Source organism: Carlito syrichta, unplaced genomic scaffold, assembly GCF_000164805.1.
Source record: "Carlito syrichta isolate Samal-C Ts95f unplaced genomic scaffold, Tarsius_syrichta-2.0.1 Scaffold120463, whole genome shotgun sequence".
Taxonomy (NCBI): domain Eukaryota; kingdom Metazoa; phylum Chordata; class Mammalia; order Primates; family Tarsiidae; genus Carlito; species Carlito syrichta.
The window spans coordinates 149,823-171,620 of record NW_007064559.1 but is presented as its reverse complement, the minus strand read 5'-3'; the positions used below and the strand labels follow the sequence as shown (position 1 = coordinate 171,620).

The 21,798-nt window shown below is 44.1% G+C and overlaps 1 protein-coding gene across 1 annotated transcript in view; it reads right to left on the bottom strand.

Annotated features, from left to right (window-relative positions):
* Positions 1 to 21,798, bottom strand: part of LOC103249390 (kinesin light chain 1) — a 136,271-nt gene that overhangs the window by 3,835 nt on the left and 110,638 nt on the right. The window contains exons 11-18 of the mRNA XM_008048018.2: positions 21,144 to 21,317; positions 20,907 to 21,006; positions 19,396 to 19,445; positions 19,244 to 19,311; positions 17,049 to 17,157; positions 15,741 to 15,902; positions 9,499 to 9,629; positions 4,836 to 4,902 (exon numbers count right to left, since the gene is read on the bottom strand). Of these exons, the coding sequence (XP_008046209.2) occupies positions 4,836 to 4,902; positions 9,499 to 9,629; positions 15,741 to 15,902; positions 17,049 to 17,157; positions 19,244 to 19,311; positions 19,396 to 19,445; positions 20,907 to 21,006; positions 21,144 to 21,317 (861 nt within the window). The remainder of the gene's footprint in view (positions 1 to 4,835; positions 4,903 to 9,498; positions 9,630 to 15,740; positions 15,903 to 17,048; positions 17,158 to 19,243; positions 19,312 to 19,395; positions 19,446 to 20,906; positions 21,007 to 21,143; positions 21,318 to 21,798) is intronic.

Genomic DNA, 21,798 nt, shown 5'->3' with positions numbered 1-21,798 from the left:
AGGCGGAAGGATCACCAGAGCCCAGCAGGTCAAGGCTGCGGTGGCCGGGAGCGTGCCACTCCACTCCAGTCTAGGCGACAGAGTGAGACTCCAACTCAAAAAAAAAAGAAAGTGAGTGGGACCTCCTGGCTGTAGATGCTGGAATCTGCCCAGTGGTCACTGAGTAGCGTGGCCTCCACATGGGCAGGGCTGTGGCCATCTTGATCCCCACTTACCCCACTCATGCCTCCACATGCTGCCTGGCACCTAGTAGGTCTTTGACAAATAAATGTGCTAAGAGGATGAAATGGCAGGACCTGATTCTTGCTATTTGCCAGGCCCTGCTCTAAGTATAATATTTATGCAAGATAGGCACTACTATCATAGGCGACTGTTCTCCCATGACCCTGAGGCAGACACCCCCTGCGCCCACGGTGAGCCTGTGGGTGTCCCCTTCGTGGGAGGAAGAGGCGGTGAGGGCCAGGGTCTGTAAACCCCTGTACTATGCAGACTTCCTGTTTGTGCATTTTTCTAGGGCAGCACAACCCACTTAAAACTTCTATTAGATTGTCAAGGCTCTCTGACCCTATAAAGGTTAAGAATCACTGACATAAAGACAGGAAAAGGTTACTTTGGGGTTGGATTTTTATGAAACAACCTTCCTGCAAGAGGGTAGGGTCTTAACAACAGGAAGTGAAACTTTTATTTTTGTAATTAAATATAAACAAATGCTTTTTTTAGGCAAGCCATGCCAACAATTAGGAAATAAAACTTCAGCTCCAAGACAACGGTACCTTTAATAGAAATACTTCTGGAGGCCCACGTAGGAACGGGCTTCAAGATCCCAGCAGCAGCACACCTTGAGGATCAGGACACAGACCAGGAACACTACTGACTCCCTCGTTAGGAAGGCAGAGCAGAAGGAGCCATAACCTGGGCACCTCAGGCCCCAGGGAACTTTCACCTCTGAGGTCCTCCCACAGGGATCATCTGCATGGCCCTGGCAGATCTGCCTGCCCCTGAGCTTTATTTCCTCACCATATTCTCAACTTTAAAACCACAGAAGTTCTTCCCCACACTGCTGGGGATCTAACTAAACAATATGTGTGACAGCAGACCCAGCTATGTGCATAAGTGTGGCCCTGGTGAGACCTGCCTGCCACTGCAGCCTCCTCCAGTGTTCGGAAATCTGACCACAGAGTACACGTAGTTCAAAGGAAGTGCAAATACAAGCTCACAGATGCCAGTTTTATATGTGTAACATCCTCCTCAGAAAATTTCATCAAGTTACGACAACAGAAAGCCTCTTATACATTGTATACTTAGTAATATTTGATATATTTTACCATAAACACTGAATTTCTAATTACATGATCTTCCTAGCAGCTTTCTGTCCAAATAACAGAATCGTTTTAATTCCAGAGAATAACTATGTGAATCCTTCTAATACGGTAAACACATGAGATCAACCATGGTCAGCCCCATGAGAGCACCCACAAACTGCCCACAGGCACCACCCGGGTCTCTGAGGACCCCTGGGCCACACATTCTTCCTCAGGGAAGCACCGGGTCACAGGGCCTCCCCAGAGGCCTGGCCTCTGCTGCAGCTGAGCTAACGACCTACACACCACCCTATGCCATCCACCCTTGGCCACAGACTTGCCTGCAGGACGGTCACTGTAGCCAGCACTGCACACACGGTGGCCACCCACTGCCTGCCTGCCGCTGGCCTGGGTGGCTTTTAACTTACATCTATTTGACAGCAACTATGAAGAAACAGGAGCTGGCTCTCATTCGGGGTCCCCTCCCCAAAGGAAAACAGGGCCAGCTGGACCCAGGGCTTCTCTCCTCACAATGCTGAAGTGTAGCTACCAGATGAAGACAGCGCTGGCCACAGCTTCTCTTCTACTGGGATGGGAACTCAAAAACCAGGAACTACAGCTTTCCCCGAAACACCAAGTTTGCTTTACAACCTGGCTCCAGGGAGGCCCTCTTCTGCCCCCATAGACAGTGTTGCAAAGGCCACATGCACCCCAAGGCCCAGGCCAGCTCGGAGCCCAGTCGGCTTCCACAACAGCCACTGCACAGCCTTGTCTGCGCCCTCAGTCTTGAAACCAAGTTTGTGTTTTCTAAATGCACTTTGTCTTTCAGGAGAGAACTGTCAAAGGGGAAACTGTCCAGACTTCAAATACTGCCCCCTCCACCATAGAGGGAAAGGGCAGCTCCCTACCCCCCAACCCCACCATCTGCGCACAGACACAACACACTACACCAGGAGCCATGTGGCCCCAAAGCTCCTATGCTGTGATTTCTAAGGAGCCACAGCACCTGTGAGGGGAAAGTGCTCCACACTTTTTTCTTTCTGAGGGGATGGCTTCTCACAACTCCTGGGACTTTAAAAACAGCTGTAGAGCGATTTTGAAAGTAAATTCCTGCAATTTAAATGCTGCAAAACGAGTCAAGCCCAAGAAAGGAGCCAGGGCCAAAGGTGACTGGCTCGGGCACAGTGTCAGCACTTGCCAGTAACTGCACCAAGAGCCTCAGTGGGAACAGACACCTCTCCACACATAGCTGTCTGTAACAGGAAACAAAATAAAAGGAAGCTTTTCAAGATATTTTCAAGTCTAGTCTTGTAACAAAATCCCAGGATGCTCTGTCTCTAGCTCTCAGCCACGCACCCCACGGAGGGGCTCCTACCCTCGCCCCATGCAACTCAACGAGGAGAGGCTTCAAGTGGTTGGAAGCAACAGAAATAAGTGCCTTTACTGTGATGTCACCTATCTCATTCAATTAAAATGAAAGCCTGACATTTCAAAGGATGGTCAGAGTTTTCCAACTGCCCCTTCGACTCAGAAGTCTAGGGTAGAATTACTGTTCACCTGGTCACCTGTTTTGTATGCTCTTAGCCTACGGGTTAGCCTTGCAGATGACCTTCAGAAATAATGCCTTCAGGTTGATTTGAAAATGTTCCTGCCAAAATCCATCCCATGTTATACTATAAAGAAAAAGCTTTTTAAAAATAAAATGCATGTCTCTATGTGCTTAGCATACAGGAGCCTCCACAGGAGTGAGAACACTTACTCAAAAGGGGTGGGCATGGGACCTCAGCATCCAGCAGATCCCAGGCCGCGAGCGTCCAGCCACAGACACTGCGGCTTGGGGAGCAGAGGCCCTGAAGAAGCGGAGTCCCTGACCAGAGGTGACTTCTTTCTCCCCACTTTTTGCCAACCACTGTCCTCCAAGTTCTAGGCTTTACTGCTAAGATCACTAAATGCCTGTCATCCTAAAAGGATGTCGTTTACATTTCCAGATTCTTCATTTGCAGCCTTATTACAATATTAAAATTTAAAATAGGCTTTGGTGTCATGGCAAAAAGCTGGCAGGTAGGAAGTGCAACGGCGTCCATGAGTAGTGGCCAGTCCCGACCGCGCTGAAGCTGCCTGCGGGTGCCACATCCACCTCCCTGGGCCAGCCCGGCTGGGTCAGTCTCACAGCACTAGGACTGAGGCTGGGTGACAGAGTTCTGGGGCACAGCTGCCCGGGTCTTTTTAAAAGGCACCTCCAGAGGCTGATGGACGTCATTATCTAGGAAAGGGAGCCAAGGAGAGCGGCCTGGCGCCTCCGGCCAGGGTGGTGCAGACGGGGCCAGCTGGGCGGGTCTCTCAGGGCTTATCTAGGCTGCCTGACCTCAGTGGGCCAGGTCAGTGTGGCTGGCACTCAGAGCTCTCGAGTCTGCCAGACAATTATTTCGTTCCTGCATGAAAAAAACAAATGGAAAAATTATACTTAACCAGTACTTGAAATGATACCAACTTCAAGTGATCTCAGGCCTGACAGTACTAACTAGCTGCATAACCCTGAGTCAGCATGCGAGAGCCAGGGGCCCCCATGCACCCGGAGGCACCACAAACTCCATGTCTGTGTATAAATTACAGGCCTTCGGGTTTTTCCTCTCACTGCTGGGGATGTGTCATGCAAACTTCACAGTATCCTACCAGCCTCTAGTTGCCCCCATATGCCTGGTGGCAAGTGTTCCTTGGGTGCTGGCTCCCAAAGTTTGGCGAGGATTAGCCAACATTTTACTAGCTGGATGTGGGAGGTTGGGAGAGCATTGCTGCCAGGCGGTAAGCCCAGGAAGCCCAGCCACTGTCACAGGTTCTAAGTGCAGCACAGGGGCAGTGACGGCCAGGTCCCAGCAGCTGGAGATGCTAGGCAAGCTCAAAACTCCTGAGAAACAGGCAAGTTCTACAGCCCCCAGGGGCCTGGCCACACCCAACAGCCACACCAGAGGTTGGAAGGAATAAAAACTAGAAAGGCCTTTGTGATGGAGTGGGGATGCCAACACTTTTAGATGTGAAGATGAAACAAAGTGTGACATGTATGTGTGAGACTTGGACAGTTTGACCAAGTGCTCAAGATCTTAGTGTAAAAGTGACATGTGAGTAATCATGTTAGTAAAGCTTTGAAAAGTTTTAAAACATGGAACGTTGAACAACAACTTAACTAGACAATTAGTTATAAACGTCTTAGAGACTAACATCATAAAAGTTAGTCACACAAACTAATAACTGATCAAGCTTTGAAATTACCTTAACAAAATAAATTAATTATATCAAACTATTTTTTAAGATCATTATTAGATCATTAATTAATACGCTGAGGATGTTCACAGTATGAACACTCCCCTAATTCACATACTCAACAGTTATGGAGAGTATCAAGACACTACTGTCAGGACTGTCTGTCTAGTCACAGAATCGCTGATGTGTCCATAGTGCTGTGGGCCAAGCGTTCATCTGCAACAGACCTGCCACGCAGTCTGGGCAGCCCGGGACATGGCGGGATAGGCTCCTTACTTGGACACGGTCTTCAGCGGCTTTGCCACCCTCGTTAAGAACATTCAGAGAGCTGGCGCGCTTCATGCTGCAACCGGACACAGACATGCAAGGACAAACGGATCAGCACATCAATCAACCAGAAACTGGAAGCAAGTGAAGCCGTTCCTCAAAGCCTGTTACCCTGGGCCTTCATCTCACTCAGACTGGGCCATCCACCCAGGCCTTTATGCGGGGTGAGTCCTGCGTCTGTCTCTGTTTTGTGCCCAGGAAAAAAACAGCACAGCTTATGTACATCTTTCACACAAAAATGCTTGTCTTCAAGGACCACAGTAAACTCAGTGTTGTTACACTTGCACATTAAAAAAGTGGCTTGTCTGGGAGCGGAGAGGCTCTGCCGTCAGTCTGATGGGTTTCAGGGCGAGCTCAAGGCTCACATCAGACACATCACCCTGAGGGATGCTTGGAAGAGACACTCGGAGCTCATTGCTAAGAGATCCAAGATGCAAATACACAATCTATTTTCTCTTTCCATATTAACAGTGGGTCAAAAAATTTTGTCATTAGTTAAATAAACTTTGAAGGCAGTATTTCTCTACTTAGAAACCAAAATTTAAAATAAATTTCATAGCTCTATATTTAAAGAAATACAGGTATGTATTTATATACTTTTCCTTGCATTTGACATCTTTAGAATACCTGATGCAACTGCTTACAAATTACCTATGAATTTACATTATGGCTGGTTATAACATTACTGTACTTGTTTACCACCACCATGGACGCCCTTGAACATAAATTCACCTTATGTTTTAAAGCTAAAATAATGGATGTTAAGGGTTATCTTAAGTGTTTTTGGTGGGATTTGTAATTTCAAACATAAACTGCATATGACATGAACAGTGAGCTCTGGGTGAGCTGAGGACAGTGCTTTGGGGCGGGGTACGGGCCTGCAAAGATGGACAGCAGGGACAGACACACAAGATACTGGGAAAGGGCCTAAAGACCAGGGCCTCCACCCACGTGTCAGCACACTGTGAGCACAGCACCTGGCATGCAGCAGACACTCAGCTAATTCTCGCTGAACAGCTACACAAAAGCAAAGACCATAATTTACTTGTCCCCAAGCAAAACTCACCCTCAAGATGTCCTAACCAGGACAAATATACCAGTGAAGCCCATCCAAACATTGTTAGAGTCCTAAACAAGCTTTTCTCTACCTAAAACTACTCAAAGTATAAAAACAAAGTATAAAATCAAACACATCACAAGTAAATTATGTCCTAACACATTCCATTATTCTTGCTACTATGCAAATGGACAATTAACTTTTTCTAAGAAAGCTACACGATCTTTTTCCTCCCTTTCCCCATAGGAGAAAGTGAGAGCAATCAGACCCCCAACATCTCTTCCTCAGACTCTCCCGAGCTGTATCACTTGAACCCATGGCATTCAAAACCATTTAGCACAATGGCTGTCAGGAGTCAGGCCCAACAGCAAGCTGCACAAGCCCCACCCCAGTAAGTTCAGCTCAGTGATTCTCAGAGAGCAGCCCCACGCCACCAAGCACCAGCACTATGGGAACTAGTGAGAAAGGCAAATTCCAGGGTCACTCAGGGGTGAACCCAGCAGTCTGTGTCTGCACAAACCTTCCAGAGATATTTGTGGTCTAGTTAATAAGAACAGTTACTCTCACTCCAAGAGATTATTCAATTTTGTGCATTTTATGGGATAAAATCTCCAAAGTCACTTAGAAAATGATGAAATGCATGCATCAGTTCAGGCTGGCAGAGTACTGTAGCCCCTTGAGTACTGACCATAGTTCTAAATTTGGGGAGTGGTCACACTGCTTACATTTTTAAAAAATCATGGTAAAGACACAAAATATGGAAAATACAACAATTCTGAGCACTCTCATGTGGGAAGTGTAGTCTGTGTTATAGTCTCAGCACCAGATTGGACTCTGCACTTAAAATGCCTCAAAATGGCTGGGTGTGGTAGCTCACACCTATAATCCCAATACTTTGGGAGGCTGAGGCAGGAGAATCACTTGAGCTCAGGAGGTCAAGGCTGCAGTGAGCCATGTGATCACACCACTGCACGCCAACCTGGGCAAAAGCAAGACCCTATCTGTAAAAAAGAAAAAAAAAGAAAAACCTTCAAAACATCTAGAACCTCAAATAACCAGTGTGTTTCTCCTCAAGGAAGTAAATAATGCCAGAGAGAGAGAGAGAGAAAGCGAGAGCGAGCGAGTGCACGAGCATTGTGATGTACAAATCATCTCCACGTCAGATCATTCAAAGGGAAACTAAGCTGTCATGCAATACTATTCATATCCTCTTAATGTTGTAAGAAAAGAATGTTTAATCTTTCAAAATGCGTAAAGAGGGAGACACTAACCTATCATTTTAGTTCTGAAAATCTGTAAACATTTAAAAATAAGAGCACAATTTCAAAGGCAAATTAGACTATTCTCCCCAAATAAGAGTTCATTTGTTTCATCACAGGCAGCTTGCTGCTAAGTCCTCACAAACTTCTAGAAGCCCAGACACGAGGATGACCCAGGCGGTTCCAGAGTTCAACTTGGCATGAACACTCACGGAGGTCCCACAGCTCCCTCTCCAGACACAGGCTGGCAGACAGTTGTGGGAAGCAAGTGATAGCTCCTCACAAAAGCTTCATCACGCCAGGGCCCCACATGTCTCATAAACCATTAAGAGAAGTTTCATCCACAAGCAGAGAGATCCCTAGAGGACACAGCAGACAGCAGGGCTAAGCTCTCCCCACAAGCAGGCTGGACTGTTTCTCAGCCTACTCTGCCCATCTGTGTGGCAGCAAGTCTCAGGGACACAGAGGGATGAGAGTGGACATAGTTTTTAAAAAATTGTTTTTTAAAGACAAAATAGGCTGGGCTGGTGGCTCAGCCTGTAATCCCAGCATTTTGGGAGGCCGAGGCAAGTGGATTGCCTGAGCCCGTGGTTTCGAGACCAGCCCAGGCAACTTGGTGAGACCTCGTCTCTATAATAAAAATGAAAAAAATTAGCCGGGCATGGTAGCACACACCTGTAGTTCCGACTACTTGGAAGGCTGAGGCGGAAGGATCGCCAGAGCCCAGCAGGTCGACACTGAGGTAGCTGTGAGCTTGTGTCCCACTGTACTCTAGCCTGGGTGACAGAGTAAGACTCCAATTCAAAAATAAAAATAAGAATAAATAAAAGACAAAATAAAACAACTGAAAGGCACATAATTTTAATATTTACAGTATGTTCTCCAGAAGAACTTGATTTCACAGTCCTGAGACAACTAGAATGCTTACCAACAGAACAGAAAGTGAGATCACTTTTAAAACAGACTTTTACTAAGAATCAACCTTTTAAAAGTAGATACCAGGCATCTTTTAAAACCTTTTAAAAGTAGATACGGGCCTCTCATCTGTAATCCCAGCATTTTGGGAAGCGGAGATGAGAAGACTGTCTGAGCCCCGGGGTTCGAGACCAGCCTGGGCCATTTGGCAAGACCTCATCTATATAATAAATCAAAAAATTAGTCGGGTGTGGTGGCACGTGCCTGTGATTCCAGCTGCTTGAAAGGCTGAGGCAGGCAGAAGGATCACCTGAGCCCAGCAGGTCAAGGCTGTGGTGGCCATGAATGTGCCACTGCACTCCATGCCTGAGTGACAGACACTCTGACTCAAAATAAATAAATACAATAAAAGTAGGTGCTACTTGGGAAGTCAGAGTTACACAGAACAGAACAGCTGGCAAAAGCTACTTCCATGAGAAATGTATCCAGGAGGACCATCTAAGACCAGGACAGCTGCACCAGAGGTGACCCAGATGGGGGGCAATTTGTCATCAAGGTAACAGACCCATGACTCAAACTTTTTTTTTTTGAGTTGGAGTCTCATTCTGTCCCCCAGCCTCGACCTGCTGGGCTCAGGTGACCCTTCTGCCTCAGCCTTCCACCAAGTAGCTGGAACCACAGGCGGGCACCACCATGCCCAGCTAATTTATTTATTTATTGTAGAGAGGAGGTCTCATCAAGTTGCCCAGGCTGGTCTCAAACCCCTAGGCTTAGGAAAGCCTCTCACCTCTGACTCTCAAAGTGCTGGGATTACAGGTATGAGCCACTGCACTCAGTCACAAGTATTTTTTCAAAGATATATAAAACCTAAGGTTTTGAAAATCTCCTTGTAAGAAGATTTTAAAATTGTGAGTCTTCTATATAAAACCATTTTTTCTCCCCCTGGCAATAACTGTATGAGATTTAATATAGTCATAGCTAACATCTGGTTTTAAAAGATTGAAGTTTTATAGGATAATGCTAATTTTAAAAATAAATAATGCATATCTAGAGTAAACAAGTTTAAAATGCTCAGTGTTTTAATAGTAAATTCCCATGTTTCACTGTTTAGGCTTCCTTTGAACATGTAACAAGATCAAAGAATTCCATAAATTTCTTAAAAGCATTGGCCCTTTCAGCCACAACAGGAAGTTTCGCCATTATTTCTCCACCTATTCTGGGAAAAAGTTAGATGGAAACTATTAAACCATTCCATTGCTAAAATGCAGGAAACAAACTGGAATGTCTTTTCTGAAGTCAGTGGGTGAGAATGGCTGTGCCACAAAGGGAACCGGCCGGCGGCCATGTGCAGGGAGAGAGGAGAGCTGGGAGAGATAGTTACCCAGGGTTCCTTGGCTCACTCTCTCGTGAACTTCCTCCCTTCAGCTTCCTAACCAGCTTCTCACTGCTGCGTCTAATGGAAGCCCGGAGTTTGCTAAAGGAACCACTGCGCTTTAAAGATCCAGTGCCATCCTGAAAGAAATGTGAACAAACGTGAAGCTGCAGGTGCTCTCCCGCCCACCCACTAGAGGGACAGCCAGCACACTCTCGGTCAAAACCGAAGGAGTCCCTGGGGATCCATGGCCTGAAGAAACCACCAGTGTCACAACATATATGCTCGCTTTTGTGTTCATGTATATGCCATGTACACACATGCTTTACATAGAAACTGTCCATTTTAAAGTTCATTAACGATAATCCAATGACCATGAAAACCTTTTAACATGAAGAAGCTCATTCAAACAAAATTAATCACATCCCAAAAGGAAAATGATTTACATTACTATTCTGAGACAAAAGACAACACAAAGTTACAAGAAAATTAAAGAAGCTTCTAGGAATATCACCAAAATCAAATTCCACATTTAATAAATATGTAAGCATCCGGTTCAGATAACAGTACAGGACCCAAAACATTTACGTCTGACAGAGGCAATTCCATTCACAATGTTATCTAAATTCAATATTTAGATGTACTGTTTCCTTCAGTAAATTTTACAGAATAGTTTCATTAAATGTTGATTATAAGTGTGGTTAGAAAATTAAATAAAATGCTCATTCTATGCAGATAACTAAAAATCCTTAGACGCCTTGGAGGAAGTGGGTAAGAGAGCCCTGCCCTCATCTTGGTTCAGACATCAGTCAGTGAAATACTTGGCAGTATCAGGACATGAAAACCAAAAATGCAGAGTGAAAAGAATGTATACATAGCAACATTTTTTTCTCAGATGAGTCGTTTAGTGAGATTAACAGTCCCCCTGTTACTTCTAAAAGCAATATCATGCTGCAGTCCACAGAAGAGTGAGAAGATCTATCAGCAGACAGACACTGAGACACAGGTCAGTTGGAGTGAGTTTATTAGAAGTTAGAAAGACACAAATACACAAATCACTGAGCACTTAAAGATTAGTAGAGAAAAGCAGAATGCCCAATTTTCACACACAGACTACACAGCAAATGCTACTGGGGCGTATCCTAGGGAGACCCAGAGTCCAGGGGCTCCCATGGCTCTAAGTACCACGGAGCACGTGCGGCACATGCCTTGCTTTTACAGCTTAGTTATGTCAACAGGTCACCGTCATGCCATTGCAATAACACCTTGTGTGACACTTAACTACCTGTTATCAGAGTGAACAGCTAATCGCTCTTAATTTTTAAACTTGTGTATTACACAGTAAATGGATTTTTTATTAATACAGTTTATATTACTAAGTACATATCTGGCAAAGCTACATGTATACAGAAATCAGGAACCCCCCAAAAAGGACAGCAGCACCGAAAGGAATGGCCAGTCACAGAGAGGTGCAGCTCGGACAAGATCCTAGGGGACTGCTAGACACAGCGGGCAGCGCTGGAGAGAGAAGGAGAGCTGGAGAGGCCGCCCGTCATGCAGGAGACAGTGTGAGAGTCACACGGGGCGGCTAGGCCTGTCAGACAGAAACGAGAGAGAAAACCCACGTGAGACCGTGGTGAGGAAAGGGCAGTGGCTCCACCTAGCACAGCTTGGGTTACAGTATTTCTAGGTCACAAGCCTTAGCAGCCCTTGAGTGGCTTTTGCCTGAGGTTACCTTCTACCTGGTTCTACCAGCCCAGTATGACACAAGTGCTGGACCTCATGGTGCATTTTACAGAATCTAGACTGGTCACTCCTAAGAGTCATCAAAGTACAAGTCAACATTTTTAGAACACGTATTAGTATTATGTTAGAAATCTCCTTGATACTTAGTGTAAAAGGCTTTACAAATAACTACATAAAGGAGATTCTGCAATGAAAAACATCTAGAAAGACCAAAATAAAGGCTACAGGTTTTGACTTTCATTCTCTTAAAAACACATTTTTTTCATTTCAGAAACTTTAAGAAACTACTGACTTTAAAAGTCTACAGCACATTGTAAACATGCAGTTGATAATCCAAAAAAGAATGAATTTCCACAGGCAGCACTGCATCCTGGGTCCTGCCAGATTGGAAAGCCGACGGTCTCGACAGAAGCACCAGACAGCGGGGACCTGCGCCCTGCCCGCTCGGACTCACCATGGGACGCTGAGCAAGTCATTTAACCAGCCCGAGCTTCATTTTTCTCATCTTTAAAATGGAAAAATAAAACTTGTTACCAACACCTCAAGAATGTTGGGAGGACAAGAAAACATGACTTCTTGCTGCTCTTCAGAAAAAGAACACTAAGATGCTAACATAGTTCCATAAATAGTGCAGCTCTTGCTATTTATTTCAAAATTCAAGGCCACACTGCAGTAGTGTTATTTATAAAACACCTGAACTGGATACTTGGCCGAATATGGAAGATTCATCTCACTCAGATTCCAAAAATATTTCATGTGTTACACACACACACACACACACACAGCTGTTAAATGGCAAGCTGACAGCTAGGCAATGGGGCCAAATGAGTACCAGGCTCAGGGTCCAGGCAGCTGCCTCCTTCTCCCGTAGGCCTCCGCTGACCTGGATTAGTACCTGGTTCCTGGTGGCCAGGTCGTGTTCCTGGCTGGCAGTGGAGTAGGTCTGCCCACTTCCAGGTCAATCTGCCCCCATCTCTGCACTCACCAACTGAGCACCTCTGCCCATGAGAACCTGGGAGAAGGCCGATCAGTCACCCTCAACCTCAGGCAGATTTCTATTCAATGTGGGCTGGAGGGCCTGGGAGGTTTCACTGCATTTTAACACTTTCAAAAACTGTCTGTCTTCTTACACTGCCATGATAGAATGTTCACATTACAAAGGTGGGTTTCTGAATAGATTAATAGTATAATGTATTGGTTAAAAAATGTACAGCAGAAAAAAAAAGTACAGCAGTAACTATTATCTATGTACAGTAGGATTTCAGATGACTTGGTGTTTTTTATTCTAGTTGTCTCCCTAGTGTAATTTTTTAAAAATAAAAATTAATCTATTTCTAATTAGCAATATACCCTATTCCTCAATACTCCTGGGTAAGAATTTAGAGTATTAAAAACTTGTAGAAATCAAAACATGGGAGCAGTATGACAAGACTGGGAGGCAGAGGTGGGGACTCCTTTGGAAGCTCAGGCTCCCCCCAGAACGTGGGGTGTGTGATGTGGTGCTGCATGTCTCGTGGGACACTACAAAGACAACCACTCAACAACGAGACAGCCCAAGGGGCCCACATCCTGGGGGCACCCCGTGCTGTAACTGACACATGCACATCACACAGAGAACATGAAACCACGTGGAGAGAGATTAAAGGAACCCAATTTTATCCAGGAAGGGATTCGTGTGCACAAAGCAGTCGCGCTTCAGGTCATAAGAGAGCCAGACCATCAGGCCTCCAGATCTGCACACTTTATACAAGACTGAGTCAAGGACATGACAGTGTCATGCAGTATAATCCTGATCTCTACAACACATATTTCAAGGAACACAACTGTCCTTCTCTGAACAAGTGACCTACATGCCAAGAATTTGATTCAAACACTCCCTCTGAATTATTAACATGTCACTCACTACCTTGCTTTTCTCCTGAATTGTGTGTGACACCAATGCCCAAGGGTTACAAGGGGGCAATTATTATTTTCTAGCTTGCCTTTTACTTGACCACATTACCCTTTTACGTGTCATTTCTGAACATGGAAAAAAATCAAGCCCAATATCGTGTGGATATGTCATGCCCACTCCCTGCAGTCACCCTGCTGAAGCTGGAACTCGCACAGGAAAACACAATGTGATTTCCTATGGTTATAATTTTCAATGTTTTAAAAAGGTGTTAAAATCCTTTTTAAAAATTAAAATCTTATGTAGAACCCCAATATAAAATAAAATCTAAATAACAAGTTATTCTAATAAAGTAAGAACAACGAAGCTATCTTTATAAAACAAAATTTGAAATATAAAGTTAGAGATGAGGGGTATAGTCTTTACATATCCTTAACACCCAATTTATTTTCTATTTTATCTTGATATTGCATAATACTGAAAAAAATTTGAATGCTCACAAATAAGTGACTGCAAATGGCAACAGTCTTTACACCATTTGCAATCTCAGGGAATCTCCATTTAAGCAGAAACAGCATAAGAAACTTTATTCTAACATCTGTACAAAGACAAAGTTATGTGCCGGACCACAATGTGTTAATGTACAACTCAAACTTGACACTTAAAATAGGCTCCTTTTACTGCATGTATTTATACCTCAATAAAGTTGATTAAAAAGAAACACCTAAGTGTGCATACTGCCATCACTGCCTTTTAAAAAACAATCAGAGTGTGCTCTGAAAATAAAATTAAAATCAAAAGTTGATTAAGCCTGAGGTCCAAGGCCTTCCTGTGAAGACTCAAAGCGGCCTCATTGCCCCTCAGAGAATTCTCTCACCTGATCCAAGTCTCCATGTGAAAAAGAGACTCCCTACACTGGCTCAAAGTGTGTTTAGGAACCACTGTGCTGGATGACAAGATCCATAGGCTGTTTCAGGAGGCCAACCCATGGCCTCTGTGCTCTGGGATGAACTGTATCAAAGCCATGCTGCTCAGGAAAAGATCACATCTGAAGCACAACCTATGCATGGCCTACGTGTCATGTGTCCAAAGGAGGAAGGAAGCATGGGATAGGAAGTTGGCACGTGTCCAGGAGCAGTTGCTTTCACCCATTTCAACTGTACTTCCAGTCCACGGACCCCACATGCCCTCCCCAGTGGACAGAAGCATCTCGTCTCATCTTCAAGTCCATCTTTAAGACAATAACAGAACTCTAAACTACCAACAATTTTATTACATGATTTCTTAGAAATATGGACCTAGAAATACTGTCTCAAGAGAAAAGTTCCTCTAGAACTTGATTCAAGAGTATCAAAATCTGCACCCTGGCTTCTAAAGACTGGAGAAAGGACTCGGCCTTCTACACAAAGCATGCAGGTACAACAGCAACCAAGAGAAGAGTACAGTACACAGTTGTGACAGAACGCGGGCAACAGAAGGGCTCAGTCATTCTTTCAGTTTTGGGCTATTGCCCAACAGGTTGAATGGGCAAAGCAGATGCTGATTGGTTGTCTTGGCACAGGAAAAAAACCAAAGCAAGAAAGCTGCCAGATAAAGACAGTCGAGAGAATGTTCTCCCTAAATTTTGGCTACTAACATTTTTTACAAAATGTTTATTTAGAATACTAACTCCTACCAAATTGCTACAACTGTAGAAAATCCTAAAGAATAACTAGATTCAAAAAGTAAGATTATAAAAAAGCCCCAAACTACAACCTGGCAAAAACAGCTGTACAATTACACCTAATCAAACTGTACTACTGCAACTTCAAAAAATTCCACATGCCCCTAAGTTCTGCATTCAACTCTCCCTGATAAAAGCAAAATTTCAAAGATACCAGAGATGAAAAAAAAAAAAAAATTCCATGTGTTTAAAAATTCACCAGAGAGACAATGTCCAGAAGATTACATGCTCCTTGGCAACCACTGGATAAACAGCAGTGTAAGAATTCCCAGAGGCAAACTAGTGAGACCCAGAGGCAGAGCCCACCCAGACCCAAAAACCTCGGCCAGGGAGCTATGACAAGTGCTGACTGGCTGGGCGCTCTCTTGAGTGGAAGCACGTGACATCCAGGGCTGAGGTGGACATCAAGAAGAACAGCCACCCTAAAGTTCTTGTTTTTGAGCTGTTCTTTTCTAAAAACAAATTCCATTTAAACAGCATCTCCCTTCAAAGAAGCATTTTAATTCATTCTAACAAAAGCTGGAGCAGCCTGGTCAGTGAAGTTAGAAGCACCAGAGTTAGCAAAGAAATGGGTAAGTTAAAGAAGCAGGTTAGTTTTCTCTGCCACACTGAGCCCAATATTAAAATGAAACTGGATTATGGAATATGCTTTAAATAGCCAGGACACTCAATCAGCATTTAAGTGCTCAGAGTTAAGCCAAACAGCTTTCATGGATTCCTAAGGAGAAGAAAATTACCACTTTAAACATTAGCAGAAGTGAAGAACTTACAGAAAGCTTAACTGGCACTTAATTTGAGAAAAGGAGAACGTCTAGCACACGAGACAGGAGAGAGGCGTGGCTAGCGCCGGGGCGCCGCCCTGAGTGCGTGCCCGCTGTGTACTGTACTTACCCCGTTCCACTCTACGCTCATACTCACTTCCTCGCCTCCGTCAGGGCCACTCTCGTACTTGACCACGTCCATGTTGAGGCTCTCACGGCTTCGGCGCTTCTCCATGTTCTCAGGGTCATTGAGCACTTCGGCCACTCTCTGTTTGTGAACATTGTCAAGACCCTGTGAGCCAGGCAAGGGGAAAACGGGTTGACCCATTAGTACTTAAAGTTTTATGAGGTATTTCTGAGATACTTAAGTTTCACTAGAAGATAAAGTACCACATCTTAATCAGGACAATGGTTCCTCTGAGCGGGCAAGGGCAGGGCTAGAAAGATAGAACAGCCTCCAACAGTGACAGTGTATGCCCATGTGCAGTTCTTCCAAGTATACACCTAGGAGCAGAACTGCTGGGTCATCACCAGTTTAACTTTCAGATGAATCCCAAACTATTTTTACTTTACATTCACACCAGCAAGGCATGAGGGTTCCATTTTCTCTACCTCCTCCTCAACACTTGCTATTTCCCATTTGTTTTGTTTTGTTGTTTTTTTTGTTTTTTTTTTTGAGTTGGAGTCTCACTCTGTCGCCCAGACTGGAGTGCAGTGGCACGCTCCTGGCCACTGTAGCCTCGACCTGCTGGGCTCTAGCAATCCTTGCATCCCAGCCTTCCAAGTAGCTAGAACTACAGGCGCACGCTACCACGCCTAGCTAGTTTTTGATTTACTGTAGAGACAAGGTCTCGCCAACTTGCCCAGGTGGGTCTTGAACCTGCGGACTCAGGCAATCCACTTGGCCTCCCAAAGTGCTGGGATTACAGGCTGAGCCACCGAGCCCAGCCTTGTTTTGTTTTTTATAGCCATACTAGTGCGTGTGAGGTAGCACCTCACTATGGTTTCAGTCAGCATTTCCCTAATGACTAAAGATGTCGAGCATCTTTGCATGTGCTTGTTGACCATTTGTAGACCATCTACAAAGAAATGTCTATTCAGGTCCTTTGCTTGTTCTGAGCTGCCTTTCTCTCTGGATACTAGAACCTTATCAGATATACAAATACAAATATTTTCCCCATTGTGTGGGCTGTCTTTTCACTTACTTGATGGTGTCCTGAAATGCACAAGTTTTAAATTTGGTGAATGCAATTTATCTTGTTTCTCTTTTGCTGTTCATTCTTTTAACGTCATATTTATGATCTTTTAAACAATATACTTTATTGGTACAACCAAAACATCTAAGATTTTCTACTTCTAAATCAAACAATCAATAAAAGTTACCTAAAAGAGAATCATTAAATTCAAAGTTCATTTAAAGACAAAAAGTATGACTTACCTGTTTACGTGACCTCATGGCAGCTTCTTCTAATGTTTCTGCAGCTTCAAATTTGCCTTGACGTCTATAAAGTGCCCCAAGGTTTTTTAAGGTAGTTGTAACAGTTGGACTATAAAAAAGCATAGGATATACAGGAACTATTAAATCTAAGTTTTAGAGTAACCACTATCAACAGCACATAATCCAAGAGACTAACAGGCTTACGTTTTTGGTTTGAATAACTTTTTGGTCTGAGTAACTTTCTCTGGTACTTTTTTTGAGTGTAAGATTCTAAAAAGCTCTTCTACCTCAAGCAGCCCTGCCTCCCAGGACCCTGATGCTTCCTGTAGACATCCTGAGGGCCAGGCTAACTCCGTACTCCGTCCAGGATGGGGGGTGCTCACAGAGCCCCTCTGTCAATAGAAACCAACAGAAATGTCTGGGCAGAGTGTCTGGTGACCAGCATGCTTTCCCTGGAGACAGAGGCTAGTCTGTCCACAGTAATGAGGACAGTGTTTTAAATGCCACTGCTCACTTCCTCCTGTCTCTCCACAAGGTCAGCACACAGCAGATATGCACAGAGTGGAAAGAGGGCAGAGCACCAGGCTCCATGCACGTGGGAAGCAGTGAGCAGGTGGCAGGCAGGATGCCTGTGTTTCTGCATTCTCTTTTATTTTTCTTTTTGCTTATTTTTCCAAGAAAAAATGTTTCTGCATTCTTAATAGAGTGGTTCTATAAAAAAATTAGAAATAAACCTAGATCCATTTCAGTAAAGAGATGTACTTTGAGAGATTTCTCTTACTTATGATAGGCACTTTAGGAACAGAAACAAAGAAGTTATCCACCATATCTCTGAGACAATCACACAATAATGGGAAAATAAAAGATGTGAATTTAATATGTTATAGTAAGTGCTACAGAGAACCCAGGGGGAGAGGTGTTTACTCTAAACTAGGATTCAGAGAGCTTTACTGAAACAGATGATGGTAAACTCAGTTTGATTTTTTTTTTTTTTTTTTTTTTGAGTTGTAGTCTCACTGTGTTGCCCAGACTGGAATGCAGTGGCACGTTCATGGCCACCACAGCCTCGACCTGCTAGACCTAGGAGATCCTTCTGCCTCAGCCTTCCAAGTAGCTGGAACTACAGGTGCGTGCCACCACACGTGGCTAATTTTTTTTTTTTTTTTTGAGCTGGAGTCTCACTCTGTCACCCAGACTGGAGTGCAGTGGCCGCTCCCGGCCACCGCAGCCTTGACCTGCTGGGCTCCGGCGATCCTTCCGCCTCAGCCTTCCAAGTAGCCGGAATTACAGGCATGCGCTACCACGCCTGGCTGATTTTTTGATTTATTGTAGAGATGAGGTCTCGCTGCCCAGGCGGGTCTTGAACCCACGGGCTTAGGCAATCCACTCACCTCAGCCTCCCAAAGGCGCGGGATTACAGGCTGAGCCACCAAGCCTAGCTCTAATTTTTTGATTTATTGTAGAGACGAGGTCTCACCAAGTTGCCCAGGCTGGTCCCAAACCCCTGAGCTCAGGCAATCCTCTTACCTCGGCCTCTAAAAGTGCTAGGATTACAGGCTTGAGCTACCACACCCAGCCGGTAAGCTCAGTCTTAAAGGATGAGGAAAGTTAAAACTGAAAGAACAGCAGGCAAGGTGTGCTACTCAGACCCAGGACAGCAGCCTCGCAGGGCACAGTGTGTGCAGGTGGTGAGCACAGGCTCAGGGCTTAGGAGGCGAGGCACTTGGGCTGATGACAGAGGGCCTACATTTTCCCCAGAGGAACACCAGGCCCCACAGGCTATAAAGAAAGGACTGGTGTGTAGGGGTCAGTGTTCCTCATGTTGTGTGACAGAGCTGGCTATTCCAGGCCTGCTGGTACACATGCATGAGTCTGCTCTATGTCTACTGTAGACATGCCTTTCCTATGCAGGTACTTCCTTTTCTTTCAGTTTGGTAGCTCTCCTTGAACAAAGCAGTGTTAATTGACAGAAACTATCATATGATACGGGATTCATATTACATGGGGGGAGGTTTGTATATGTGAATGATCTCCCTTACAAGTTAAAGGGGTTTTCAGTTGAAAATCTGGGGAAAACACGGGATTATACAACCATAACACTTCAAAGAGCTTTACACATTTGGTCATTTACATCTGCCCTTTAGAACACAATGGCCTTCCCCTGCTTTTTGTTTTTTCCAGCTAAACAAACATACCTATCAACTTTGCAGGCTTTGTACCAGCCGCCATACTCGCCAAACGTTGTCCCGTCCTTTTGCTTTCCCTAAATTACAGCAAATAATTGCAAATGAATATCTTGAATGTAGTACATATACTTCAGAAAAATCTCAAAATAGTAAATTCTTACTTTGCATTCTTCTCTTTCTTCAGCATGCATCCAAATGGGTTTATTTTCATCTAGGGAAGAGAAAAAAATAGCATGCAGGTTGAGTATCCCAAATCCAAAAATTCAAAATCCGAACTACTCCAATGAGCATCTCCTTTTAGTGTCAAGTCAGTGCTCAAAAAGTTTCAAATTTTCTTCAAATAAGAAATACTCAACCTGCACTATAAACTAAAGCATAAGAGAGCCCATTAAGTAGATTAGAAGTTGTTAAGCCTCAGTGATTGCAAGGTTTTGTTTTGGTTTTTGTATGCTCCTTTTAGATATCACTTTCTCCAACATGGGCAGTTGAAGTTCAATACTGGAGCAAACACCTATGGAAGGCGGAAGCAGATACCAAGCAACAAAGAAGAGATGTTCATTCCCACCTGGCCTTGCACACAGAACGCAGAACAAATGTACCTAGACAGGGTGAGCAACTGTCAAGACATATCAACAAATTCCAGGGCACTATAGTGTAACTTATTAAGTGCCAGATCCTCAAATAGCACCATGAAGTATTGAGCCTTAAGCAAAAGCACACAGAAAAATCTAAGAAAAAGTAAGATGTTGCAAGCAAAGGTAGAAAAGATACAAATCAGTACTCCTTTAAGGTCTCAACTTCTTAGAACAGTAAAACATACCACTCACCTGAGTTTCTAGACAACCCACAAACCCAAGCCAAAAAGGAAAATGCAATCTTAAAAACAATGTTTAAAACATCAAGAAAATAAGCAGTCTACATGACCATACAGAGAGTATAGTTTCAATTCTGTAAATCAACAGACACAGAAGGAAGGAAAGACATTAACAATGTTAAAAGTGAACTGGGGTGATTCCCATGTTCCTATCTCTATGTGAGTTTTCCAGGTTTCTGCACTGAGAATACCACTGGCTTTTGATGCTCCAATCCCAGACTAAACACTTCTCAGCTACCTAACCTTGGGCAAATCACTTAGTCTGTGGTGTTCTTGCTTCTAAAACAGGGTAATGTTCAAACTAATTCATAGGACTGCTATGAAAGTTAAATGAGGTCACAGATTTAAACTGCTTAACTTAGTGACTCACAGAGGCATTCACCAATGAGTAAATAAATGAATGAACACCCAACCTGTCTTTTCTTTAATTTTTTTTTTTTAATTCAGGTTCTCACTCTGTCCCCAGGCTGGAGTGCAGAGGCACAAGCACAGCTCACCACAGTCCAGACCTTCCACCACAGGATGTTGCTATGCTGCCCAGGCTGGTTTCAAACTCTCAGGTTTAAGCAACCCTCCCGTTTGGCCTCCACAACTGCTGGAATTATAGATGTGAGCTATTGCACCTGGCCTATGTCTTCTCTTCTAAGTGCTATTTGGAAAACTGTTCCTAAAATTCAAATTAAACTCTATCTTGAAAATACTGTGATGACCTGGGTATTACCAACTTCAAGGTGGAAGTCGCTGTTTTTAATGCATTATACAACTAAATCTGCTAAGAAACAGGAATATGTTTCTTACCATCTACAGAACCAAACTCCCTTTCATGTGCACGAGTGAGAATTTCTTTGTACAGTGTTTCTGCTTGCTTGAACTTTCCTTGTTTCAGATAGCAGGATGCCTTAAAATAAAATAAAATATTTAGTAGGCTTCATATATAGGTAACGCACATATAACTACAGGTTAAATTATAAAACATTGGACTTTGGCAAGAACACACTCCTGGCCAAATCCCTAGCCCCATGCCTGTCAACATACCAGGTTATTTTTTGTCTTGGCTACATTGGGGTCATCGGGTCCCAATTTGGTCTGGTAGATCTCAAGGGCTCTTTGATAATAATATTCTACTTCTTCATACTTGCCCTGGTTCTGGCACAGTAAAGCCAAGTTATTTAACTGCTTAGCAACATCGGGGTGATCCTTTCCCAAAACCTGGTAATAAAAAACAACATATTAGAAACACTTGTTTCTTTGCTATCATCCATTCCATTCTTCACCCTACTGTCACAGAAGGACCTTTTCAAAACACAAACACGATTGTGCTACATTTCCACGTTTTACAATGTTTAAAGGCTCCCCATACCATGTAATAATAAAAATAATCAGAATTTATCAAATTATCATTTTTCTCCTGTAGCTTCATTTCATTTTATTTCATTTCATTTCATTTTAAAGATGTGGGGGCTGGGCCCAGTGGCTCAGCCTGTAATCCCAGCACTTTGGGAGGTCGAGGTGAGTGAATTGCCTGAGCCGCGGGTTCGAGACCCGCCTGGGCAACTTGGCGAGACCTCAGCTCTACAATAAATCAAAAATTAGCTGGGCTCGGTGGCTCAGCCCGTAATCCCGCACCTTTGGGAGGCTGAGGTGAGTGGATTGCCTGAGCCCGCGGGTTGGAGACCCGCCTGGGCAACTT